The following is a 12,589-nucleotide window of genomic DNA, read 5'->3' on the forward strand; positions in this document are numbered from 1 at the left end:
TGACATGAAAAAGTCACATAAGAAGTGATCTGCAGAGTAAACTGAAACTTAGTGATTTCTTGCCAAAGATCGACTATTTTTTTGACTATTTTCAGTTTAGCATGATGCACATGAGCTAATCTTGACCCCCAGCAAATATCCTTTCTTTTGCCTTGGAACACTACTGATTAGGCAAAAAAGACTCCCATTTTCTATCCTATCTCTAATTCCAATTTTATCACCAAATGCTAGACTTTGCAAATAGCAATCATGGTGCATATTTAAAGATGTTACACGTGGCATATATATGCCTTGAGTTTTCTATTCTAGAAAAGCTTTTACGCATTCACTGAAATGGATGCTTTCAAGTAGGTGGTGAAATGATGTGTAGATGACCTTAACACTGAAAAGGGTTCAAGTTGAAAACCGAGATGAAAGCTTGCTTAAAAATGTAGTGATCTTGGTAGCTTTTCCCCCTAAAGGCATAAATACGATGAAAGGGAAGAATAACGGGAGGATGCCATTTACATTGGCATTTCTACATATTGGATGGAGGAAACTGTTCTTCATGAGACAAGAGAAGCCTGAGTCTGTCATCTTTCTGGATGGTAAGCAGGAGCTATAGGTGTGAATCAACATTCATGTTAAGAAAATCATACGCAGATTTAGAAAGTTACCTTTTGCTGTGCATACTGAGTTAATGTAGGAAGATACCTTTCACCAAGGTGTTCATAAACTAATCTTGGTTATACTTTTCTGATGTTTAACGGTAGACCATGAAGCAGAGGGCTCTTTATTGTTCTTTCAGTAAGAATATGTAAGCAAAGTACTAGCATTTAACACCTCTGTAAACAAGCAGAATAATACAATTTAGTTTGCTTTTCTTTAGCCTGGGTCAAATATGGATTCTGTTTATATATGGAAAGAGGAGGCAATAAGCTAAATCAGCTCAAGCTAAGAATATCTCACGGAAAGAGTATCTCACGAAGTGTGGCTACCACAGGAGAAAACACAGAATTTGGAGGGGTCTAAACTGTTTCTTTAAGAGTTGCAGAGATGTGTGTGTAGGGGGAGGGCTATTGCTGTGATGCTGTTTAAGTCAACTGCAGTTCACATTCCATTGTTAGGTCAGTGTTGCTTTTTTAATGTCTGCATCCTGTTTGTGGGTTTTCTAGTCTTTTATTAAATTTAAATGGTCCGATTCTTCTCTCCCTTCTCCCCCATTCTTCAGCCTTGCCTCCACTCATATAGTCTGTAACAGTTATATTTTTCAAAGAGCTCCTTTTAATTTTTCTGAAGTTACTTCTCCGTGATTCCTTCACAAATGCGTCAGGGAGTGGGAGGGAAGGGAAGGAAACGTGCAAGTTGGAAACTGCCTTGAATTGCCTCAGCCTGGCAGTCGGTCAGTCTTGTCTTTAAAACCAGCCTTAACCTCTGGAATTGAATAACTTGTTCAAGGAGTTAACCTCGTGATAGCTGAGGGCTGCCTTTAGAAACAAACCTCCACAAAGCAATAAAAATCGAGTAGATGTACCAGAAACCTGTATCCTGATGGCTTGAGGTGAAAGCAAAGCATGGCACCTTGTAGTGCGTTGCATGAGCTGCTCTGGTCCTGCTGGTGCCCACGGCCACTAGCACTGCCTGCTCATGCAAGGAAGTGTTGGGCTCTCCGAGCGTTGTTTCTTGTCACTTGGAAATGGCTTGTGTTCACCTATAGATCACAGCTTGGGAACGTTGTTTTATGTCGTCCGCGGGCTGAAACTTGGCAGACCTCGCAGCTGGGAATGGCAGAATGTGGATCTGTTTCTTATTCTGGCACCACTTGTGCGCAGCAATAATTAACATACTTCTATCCCCTTTTCTGTAAAATGGGTATAATTACTATCTGTTCTGTTTAAAAAAAATAATGAAATCTAATGTAGATTTATTCCAGAATTGAAGCATTAATATTTCTTGAAAAGTCTTAATTATATTTCTCTAGAGCACAAAAAGCACATATAGAGTACAGCATGCAATTGGAAGTTCCTCAGTCGCTGAAAGATGTCAGCAGTTTGGAAGAAATTCAGGGAAGAGCATCAAGAATGCTGAAGAGGCTGAAGGAATTGATTTATGAGGGAAAGAAGATGAAAAGAAATGCATGAAACTTGGCTAAATGATGTCTAAGTGGGAGATATGATTATCTGCAAGTATTTGAAGAACTTAATGAAGAAGAATCCCTTAGGGTGGTCCAAGGAGGCAGAAGTAAAGCTAATAACATGAAATAAAACAAAGCAAGGAGTAACTTGACTATTGAGAGATGTTACTTGGCAGATATTTCTTGTACTGTCAAATCATCTTTGTAGGAGAAGGTGATGTAGTTCCATTTGGAGAATACACACGTGTAGATAAGCCTAGCTGTTTGCTAGTGCCTGTTCCAGGTTAAAACAGACAAACAAGATGGTGGGAAGTAGAAGGACAGTGTATTTTTCATCTAGTTTCTGTTTTTGTCTTTGAGCACACTACTATTGCCTGAATTACAAGATATAACCTACTTTCTAGACTGTAGTGGCATCTAGTTGTTTGAGTTGTGGGTGTTTTAGTGCTTGTGGGTGTTTTGAGCTGTGGTTTGTTTCTTGTTTTTTATCGTCCCCCCCCCAATTGATGGCAGACCCCCCTATTCTGTAGGGGTTGCTTGTAGAGCTATTTGTGTTTTAACTGTAAAAAGTTTCAAGGTGTGTTAATCGATAGGGTGATGATCACACAACCAGTCTGGAAAGTAATCAAGTACCTAAAGAGGGGGGGACATAATTTTTAATCTCATGAGAGAGTTTTGTTTCATTTAACAAGCTGCTTAAAAAGCGGAATTTAAAAGCAAGTTTAAAGTACTGTGCTTTGTAAGTAAAGCAAGAAAGTGTGTGTGTGTGAATGTATGAGTGAGCTGTTGATGAGGTGCTTCTTGCTGAGGTGGGTGATATGTGGCAGCTGTTTTATTTGTAAGTGGGAACACTTATATAGTCAGGGTAAAGGAGTGAAAAGTATTGGTCGCTTTTGAAATCAAGAACAAGTTTGGGGAGGCAGGAACTATGTGCCTCTAAATGCCTTACAAACAACTAAATGCCTTATTCTAAGGAATACAAAAAGCTAACAATGACAGTCTTTGGAAAACGCGTATTTCAATGTACATTGCACCTAGGAATGTCATGCCGGTTGGTAAGAAATTCAGAGGAAAGTTCAGTGAATCGTTTGAATAACTTATTGCTAATTGTGGATTTTGTTTAACTGTCTCTCACCCAGGAACTGACCCTGTAAAACTCTACTTGGTTTGCAAAATCATAATGTGGTTTGATAATTCTCATGACACCTTTTAAGAGATTGCCTCTAGATATGCCCATTTTGTTGGTTCTGACACGTTGTGTTTGTCTGGTTTAATTACTGTGAAATATAGTGACTTCTTAAATCTAATTGGAACATGTGATATCTGTGGCATAGTTCACTTTATTTTCTGTCTCTCTTTACTGTCTAGTTGCTACAAAAGCGTTCATCTTCTCTGATGCACTGTGGTGTGTTTGACTACAGTTCTTCTCTCTTTGACTCAATACAGTAAAAAGGGCTCTACATGAGATGAATTCAAAGCTATGTTCTTTCTTAATGCAAGAGAAGCAGTGCATATCTAAGAAATTCCTAGCAGCTGAACACACTTCTGAATTGAGCAAATTTCAATACAATAAAATGCATACTTTTCGTAAGAAGAGATACAAATGAGAAAATGAGAATACAACGTGTTTTTTTTTTTACTTTGCTGTTCTTTGTAGCTGTACCTGATAATGGTAGTTTTAAGTTTCTTATAACAGGTAAAGACAAACTTGTTTGTGACTATGCCTTTTGTTGCCAGTAACTTTTTCTACCTTTCGTTTTTAAGTGTTATTGTATACGAGAGAGCAAGTCTGTGTTCAGTGTTTCTACTACTTGCCTTGATAGAAGAGTAAAATGTACCTGAAAGTCCTCTCTGAAGTAATAGTATGGATGTGCTCCTTGGTTCAGGAGGCACAATGGCTCTGGGATCCTGCAGTGTTGGTATAAGATGACAAAAAGTGGTAAGAACTAACCAGTGCGCTTTATTCTTGAGAATCGCTCATACTCTTATATGTGAAAGTAAGGGTAGAAATGCTAAATATGTTTCCCCCTTAGCGTATTGTGGAGAATGGTATGCCTTTGTAGTTTGGTGTTTTTATATTTTGCTGCATACTTTGTCCGTTGGATAAGATCCCACTCTGGCTTACCACGTAGTTAAAGCCAACGGGAAAGTCTTGATATAAGAACAGTAGGTGAACAGCAGCACTTCTCTGCATAATTTCAATTCCTGTTAAAAAGCGTGGGTTTAGAAGTTGGACTCAAGTCAGTTATTTTTTCATATTCCACTAAAGCAACGCAATCAGGTAGAGGCTAAATAATATTGGGGAAATTGGAATTATGCAAAGATGGAAAAAATACAATAGGAAGATGTGTAGCACGTGATTTCCCATAATTTTCCTTTTAGAAATATCTAAATTTTGTTGTGATTTTTTATTGAGGTGATGTCTTGCTTTCTTCAGGTGGCTCTCAGCACATCAATGCAGCTGGCACTTGTGGAGTATTAGTTCCAGTTTCTTTTAAACAACTGTTGGGGAGGAGTATTAAATAGTCAACTGTAAATAAATGTCATATTCCCAGCTTTGTAATTTGGAGGGCAGTCCTTACTGACATCAGGGGGAACGGGGCAGGCTAAACCTTTTCATTGCACTGAAAATAATTAAACATCCTGTCACTAAGCAGCATACTTCTTGTGGGAGATCTTGACATTTGGAATTCTTTGCTTGTGTTGCATTAAAATAGGATAATCTTCTCTCAGGCCAAATGAAATTTAGGCACATTTAATGTCCATGTTTGCCCAGCCTGGCTCCTCTTTTAATAAAAGAAAATAAAAAATTGTTGGCTGCAAGGGTCTGGTGGGTTGCCATCCCTGTCAGTATCAGGTGAGGCTGAGCAGGATTTCAGTCAAGAGGAAAAACAAAAGCCCAAGGGCAAAGAAATCTGTGTAGCTGTGTTTTATTTAAAAGCTGGAGATTAGCTCTGCTTGTTCTTTCACAGTCTCTCTTCCCCTACCCTCTAAAACAAACAAAACCTAAAATCCTTGAGGGGTACTTCAAGCATAAATCTCCTTCTTTCCTTTCTGTGGAAGTTGGCTAGTGCAGCATGGACAGAGGCTGCGAGAGGCTTGCTGCCAGGGAAGCATCGCTTCCCTCTATGATCCTCTCTTGAGCGGATTAAACTGTAGCAATGTAAAAGTCCTGGTGACCACATAGGAACTGGGAGTTTGTGTTGTGTTTATATAAAAAAAAAAAGGTTGGCCTGAAGGAATGAAACCTACCTTTTAAGTGGCGACATCCTGCAAAGCCCGTATTGACCTTTGGAGCTGAATATCCAGATTTATTGACCTTAGAGTGTTTTGTGCAGAATCAAAGTCAAGATTTACACGCATTCCTTCTGAATGAAAACAGAAGTCAAGGAAGTGTTAATTTATTAACTGGCTGCCTGCCTCATTGATGGTAATATCAGGAGATCTTGGTCTTGGCTGTAATGACTGAATTTTAGGGCCACGTCTCTCATCGTAGAGCTTTAAAAGGTGATGTGTTGACTGTAATATCGGTTTGCAGTGTAGTTGGTAATGTGTACTAGTATAGATAGGGCACCCAGGGAAGATTAAGACTCATCTTTGAATATCAAATTGCCATCGAAGTGTTTATTTGTCAGGTTGCTCTTCTGGGATCATGCAGACGCTGATGATGGAGGTATCAGGTACCAGGTGAAATAGTGTGAGTGCTTCTGGGGAAGAAAAAGGTCCAACTCCTGTGTAAGCCCTTGTGTTGGGTACGGTATAGAGTACACAACTGTAATATATTTTCCTATCAAATATTTCTGCCAGCAGTTTCAGGCAGTGAGGCAGTGGTGTGCAGGGTAGAGGGGGGATTAGTTTCTGATTTGTGGATGCTCTAGTGCAGTTACTGGAAAAATCCAGTCTGTCTCTGTGCTCAAGGTTGCCCTCTGCAGATGGAGGCTGTAGACATTTAGCTGCCAAAAATCTTTTCCAAGGGCACGCTAACTGACATTTTCCTGTGTTTTTTTTTTTTCCGCCTTAAGAATAGCATAGACTGTTCTAATATCCTAAAATGAAATTTCAGGTCCCTGTTGCAAAGTAGAAAGATGCTATAGTTAGAATTTGTTTATCTTAATTTGAGGATAAAATGTAGATCAGATAATGTGGTCAGAGCTTGGGAGACAATTGTGGGTTTTTACAAGTATTTTGAAACTGAGCAGTTGTTATTTCAGTTGGCAATGACATTGGTAGTCAGCTGTCCAAAGTACTCATAATGGTAAGCCCCCAAAGAATGACTTAAAAAAAAAAAAAAAAAAGAAAAAGAAAAAATTAGGTAAAGATTGTTTCTTTTCTTAGATAAACTTGGTTCATATATATAAGATTCTCCTAAGCCACAATAGCTAGATACATAACTTAAACTGAGATTTGCACTCAGTCGCATGTTTTTTAGGATCTGGGATTTCAAAAGAAGTGCACTTATCTGGAGATTTGTGGTAAAACTGAGAGCTGGTAATGCTGCTGCTTATAATAACCTTACTTCTGTGTAAGGTCTCCTGTGGTCACAAGTCTACCCGCTTAATCCAGGTTTTGTTATTTTGGGGGAATGTAGCTATTGTGAAAAGTTGCACTCCCTAAGAGAAAAGAAGTGCCTTGCGTATTTAGGCCTGCTGCTTTGCTGATCTTTGAATAATTACAACTACTACTACAAGCTACTTGGACCCTGTTGCATAGTCTAGATCGTTGACAGGCTGCATCTGTGACTGATGTAGCTGGGCAGGCTGCTGAGCTCATGTTTGCCACCACATCACCACTAACCTATCCGGTGACCTTTCCCAAATTATCTAATATCTTTGTGCCTCGTATTGCTGCTGTATAAACTGCCAATATCAGGCTATCATGAGCCTTGCCTAGAGTGCTGAGGAAATTCTCTATTAAATGGAGGGTTTTGTTTATTTATTTTATTTTGTTGTGGGTTACCTTTTTCAATGAAAAAAGGGGGGAAAAAAGTTTGTTTGGGGGTGGCAAAATTAAATATTCAAAATCAGGAAATGAACAAGTTTATTTCCCCTGTAAAAGTAATCCTGTCCTATTTTGTTTGTGTAATAGTTGCGAAGTTCCATACATGGACAACTACAAAATAAAGCTATATTCAAGTTTGAAAACTTTTGCTGCATTGCTGTTTAGGATACGGTATGCTTTAAGTGGAGAAGCCTTGCTAAAGTAACTACAGACCAAATATCCTGTTCTTATAGATCAAATTCTGCACTTAATTTTGACCTGGCTGGGTTTACGCTGCTGAAATTGCAGTTTGTATTAGAACATGGCGTGGAACGTGATCGCTCTTTCATGAAATACTACAGACGTTTGGTTGTGTACTAGACACATGAGCAAGATGCATGTGCTACCTTCTGTTTGTGTTTTTGTTGTCATTTCTAGGTGTTTCATTTTGCAAATTCAATACTCTTTTACTATAATCTCCAGTGCAAAAGTATTTTTCTCTTTAGGAATATAGCTAACTTTTTTATTATGTGTCTGTATAGCTTAACTAGGCAACCTTGGAGCACCAAAAATTAAAAATTAAAAGCAATCCTGTAATATCTTGTCTCCTACAGCAAATGAGAATATCCATTTTTTTTGTTTAATTCTCATCTAGTTCAACATAAGGACCCTAATACTTTCCACAACAAGACATTTCTATAAATTTTGGTGGAAGTTCACTGCCACTCAGTTGTTAGGTGCTGTCCTTTTGGGAGAGAAAACCCCCTTTTCTTGCTAAGGACTCAGTGGATGTCAGTACATCTAAATGTGAGGGATTCAGAGAATCACCCTGGATTCAGTTACAAGACTAGTGTCCATACAAAGGACTGCCCAAAAAAAAAAAAAAAAAGTAGTTGTTAAATGTATCAGATAACATGCGTGGGACTTGCATGTTTTGCAATTGCTGCCTCTATTCCTTTAGATGTCTAACATGGAGTTTTATTTTGAAGAGTTGTGCGTTCCAGTGAGAGATGACTGTGCAGCACTCCGTGCCTAGGCAGAACATGGGATTTTGTGGCGAGCTGTTCATGAGGAACTCATTCTGTTCTACCTCAAGTGGCCGAGTTTCCCTGAGAGCCCTCCTACTTACTTACTTAAAGTAAGGAAGTGGAATCCATGAGATCTAGATTGCGATCCCAGGTCTGCAGTTTGTTTATACGGGACCAAAGAGGGAATTATTTCCCTCATCTTTTGCTTTCTTGTGTGCAAGATGGGATGCTACCATCTCTGGGCGTTACAGTCCTCACTCGTGGCTTTGCAGTATTTGGGTGGAAAATACTTAGATTCCCAACGTTTACATAATTTACCTTTGATCCTGTTAAATATCTCCACAAGGATAGATCATGCATTCAGATTGCTGTCTTACAATGAAATTTCTCTCCTGTTCTGTAAAGTGTTTGTGCTTATTTACTTGATTTTGATCGTTCATCCCCTGGGCCTTTCACCTTCCCTTTCCACCAGTGTTTGTTCTGATATCTTTTTGAAGTCTGAGTAAAAACATGCACCATGAGGGCTTCCTGGAGGCACAGAGCTTTGTGGTTTGCAGATTGCAGGCTATTTGAAGTATTGACTTGGAACAGTGGCCAGTGCTTAGTGGATTTGAGAACTGGCATGTGACAAGGATGCTAACCTTGAGAGGCTGATCTGTGTTTTGAGTTTGGGGACAAGAAATAGCTTTTCTTAATAGCGTGCATTGATTTCAAGGAAGTCTGTGTAAAGCAGTCTTTGGTTTGTGTTTTCACAAAGGGTTTTCAGTGTTTAATAAAGAGTAGGAAATAACTGGAGCTTCAATAGACCTGCTTTGATAGGGGGTCTGCTGTAACATGATTTTGTGTAATATTGTGCATAAGCGACAAAAGCATTTCCTGCTTCCAGCTACAGTATTATTCCATTTTTAAAAAAGCTGAAGAAAGTCCTTAATAGCTGGAATAAAAGGTATGTGTAAAGTAGAAAAAACGTCATCCTGCCTAGAAAAGATTTTCTCCTAATATCTGAGGTTGTAACTTCAATCACAAAAATTCCGTGTTGCGTATGTTTGAGCTTGGGATTTTATCACTTTTTTTTTAAACCTCTGAGCCTTCAAATCACTCTACCCCTCTCCTGCTTGTCTTCCCACCTCTTCCAGGTTAGAAAATCAAGACAGTTTGCTAATTCAAAGAACCTTTTCTTCCCTGTTATAACTGATTAGCTTCCCAGTTCCATTTTTCTGATGTTACCCTAATCTTTGTACTTGCTCTCTCTTCCACTCAGTTCCTTCTGTGTTTGGCCACTTACCTCGTCTTACTCCTGCAGTCCCTTCCTGTGCCAACCATCCTTGTCCACACAATACAGAGCAGCCTCAGCTGCTCTTTGTTGTTATGAAGTAAATATATTAACAACTACAGAACCCCAAACCAAGAAAATGGACCTGTGCCATCCCTTCAATTACTTGTTTCATCCGAAATTGTCTGTCTTTGTATATAAATGAAGAACGTTTGTATGGTACGGTCTTCTGCTTGCACCTAAGGATTTCTAATTTAATACTTGGCTTTGCTGCCACATATATATTTACTTCTGAATGCATTTGTTTACTTTCTCAGTTTTCAGTCTGAAATAAGAATAACATTCCTTTTTTCTCTTTTGACCAGTAAATGTATGGATGTGTTAGGCTAGGGACTGTTTGTCTGTATAATCCTAAAGTATCGACTCATCAGGATTGGTATTATAATATGAATGCAGTGTGAAGAATATACGTTTGTTTTTCTGATTGCTATAAATTATCTTTTCAAGCGAGCATAATGGTAACATGGGCTATGCCAAGTGGTGTGTGCCAGGTAGCACTACTAGCACGAGAGAAAGAAGACGTTTTCAAGGACTGAAAATGTGCTAAAGAATGAAAGTTCCTGCTGACAGAAGCAGGCTGTATATCACGAACTGGGGATTTTCTTTTCATGGCTCATTACAATTGACTGTTCTCACAAGTACCTCCTGAGAAGATGTACAGAGATTGTAGTCCCTGTGGAGTTTGTGTGGAAACTGATGCCTGGTTCCCCGGTCCCTGACTATTTTCCATGGTTTTTCTTGATGTTTTCCTTGTTATGCTCTAAGTAAATATTTTGAGGACGCAATGTAATTGGTTTTAGTTGTGTGGTGTTTTTTTCTTTTTCTGTCTTGGAAGTTGCGCACGTTCAGAGCAGGATTGAAGTTTTGCTTGATGGAAAGAAAGGTATTAACAACTGTTACTCCAGGACTGTTCAGAGAGACAAAAGTTTATAAATCAAGCAAAACAAAAAAACACAAACCAGCCCCCCACCAGAAAGGCAAGAAGTGCATTTCTTTTCCGATTGTCAACAAACTCACATTAATTAAATAAGGCGTTTCTAAGGGGTGTGCATAAGGGGACGCTGCCTTTATGGCAAAGACCGATTTTTAAATAGACTCAGCTCTTCTCAGCTGTGCTTTCTGTCCTTCAGCACACGTATTCCACGCTCTGGATCTTGGCTGGTTGCACTTCTGAGACTGAAAACAGAGTTATGAGACCTGTTTTTGAACAAGACATTGAGCGACCACAGTACGCCAGTGCAGCGTTACTGTAAAAGGGAAGTTTTTAGGAGTGTTTTAGCTGCGTCTTTGGATTTTGCATGGGTAAAGCTGTTGTACAGATGGTGCATTTGCAAAGGCTGATGGAGAAGATGCAGCATGGCCTTGGAAAAACTAAACTCCTTCAGTAAATTATTGGTGTTTTTATTTGTTACTTTAAGTGAAACTTAAGCTTGGGTTTAATGACTCAGCCTGTCTTTGTGATTCTCTTTTCCTTTAAAAAAAAATGGAATATTTTAGGAACCTTTTCCATTGACTCAGCCATGACGAAGGCCAGATAGAAATATGTTTTTGGAGAGAATACTAAGATATTTATAACTTTTAATGCTTGCCAGTTCATTCCTTTGAAAAATCAAATGAATTTCTCACACCTGTGAAAATAGAATACCTTGACTATTTCTGTTCACTTGATCATTATGAATTTCACTAGGACTTGCTCTTAAATATATGATTAGGTTTCAGAGTAAACATGCAGGAACAAGAGCAAGAGTGATTCTCATTTAGAACTTGTTTCTTAAAAGTTCAGGGGGAAAAATCCATTTTATTTGACATTTGGAAAAAATTTTCAGGTAGATTAACAACAGATTTTAAGTGTCTTTAATAAAGCTCAAAAATCTTAAATAATATTGGTATTCATAAGGAGTTTATGCTATAGACTTTTCTGTTTTGCAAATGAATTTGGTTGAATAAGTTTCTCTAATTTTCATGAGGAAAGGAGGAATGCGTAACATACACAAATGATGACTTTTAGGATGTGGGTAAGGAGACAAATTTGTAAGCTTGTGCGGGGAAGGGTCTGCGTTCAGAATCTGAAATTTCCTGGTTTTGCTTGCTGATGGTTGGGAATCTCCTGTTCGAGACGTGTTTGACTCTGTACTTTAAGCTTTTATTCATATATTATGTAGTTGTGATTTTGATTTCAGGACACACATACATATGGATTACACATATAGTAAGTGGAAGCATGTTACTTATTCCCTACTACGCTCACTGAAAGAGGTAGTTAAAAGCGCTTTGAAATGGAAAAGGAGAAGATCAGCTGTAAGCAAATTGAAGTAGGGTATTTCAGTCCACCCCTGTTGATTATTTCTAATTGAAATTGTCTGAGCCAGTCTTAATACAATTTAGTTATCGCCAGCCAGAAGGATTTTATTTATGGAACAGGGCCTGTTGGAACTTCCTCCGACCCCGGCGAAGCTGTGAACGGGAGAGGGCTGATCAAGCAGGCATGCCTGGCTAGCGTATGCATTTCTTTAATAAGGCAGGGATTGATGTCTTTTGCAGTTCAGGGGTTAGGTAAACAGCAGTCCCTCAGTTCAAGGCTCTCCATGTTCGGTTGTTTGTTTATACGGATCTCAGAAGGTTAGGTTAGCCTTCTTGATATCTCAGGGGAGCTTTCTTGACCATGGTATAACCTCATCTGCTCCAGAGTTGTGCAGGAGGTGTTGCATCCCTTTTTAGGAAAGGTATGGGCTGAATGGAGCATCTGTAACTGGTACCTGGTCTCTGGGAAAGGTGGATGTAATCAGAGGGGATGGAACACTGTGAGTCTGTCTTCGGTGATTCATAAATACTTTGCACATGTAGTATATGTAACTAATTAATGTGCTTACAGACTCAGACTTGACATTTGCACACAGAGATGAGCGGTATGTGTAACTCAGGTTCTTACTGAATTGCAGTTTTGAAAATCAGTACATAACTAATTTCACCAGAACTTTGAGGTGAATTCTAACTAATTTGTGCCACTTTTGACTTGGCAGTGATAATCCATTAAATCAAATAGGATAAATCCTGAATAAATAATTAGCCATGTTGTTATTTTTTATTTAAAAATTAGTGATTATTACAGGTTGAACAATGCTGTGAGTTAGTGTTTGT

At 38.8% G+C, this 12,589-nt stretch overlaps 1 protein-coding gene across 7 annotated transcripts in view; it reads left to right on the forward strand.

Annotated features, from left to right (window-relative positions):
- Nucleotides 1-12,589, forward strand: part of EEFSEC (eukaryotic elongation factor, selenocysteine-tRNA specific) — a 166,556-nt gene that overhangs the window by 123,943 nt on the left and 30,024 nt on the right. For 6 of the 7 annotated variants that reach the window (XM_048073341.2, XM_048073346.2, XM_048073315.2 and 3 more), the window contains exon 7: nucleotides 462-587. The exons of the other annotated variant lie outside the window; for it this stretch is intronic. In XM_048073341.2, coding sequence (XP_047929298.2) covers nucleotides 462-587 — 126 coding nt within the window. The remainder of the gene's footprint in view (nucleotides 1-461; nucleotides 588-12,589) is intronic. 7 annotated transcript variants of the gene reach the window in all.

This window comes from Anser cygnoides, chromosome 10 (assembly GCF_040182565.1).
Source record: "Anser cygnoides isolate HZ-2024a breed goose chromosome 10, Taihu_goose_T2T_genome, whole genome shotgun sequence".
Classification (NCBI taxonomy): Eukaryota; Metazoa; Chordata; class Aves; order Anseriformes; family Anatidae; genus Anser; species Anser cygnoides.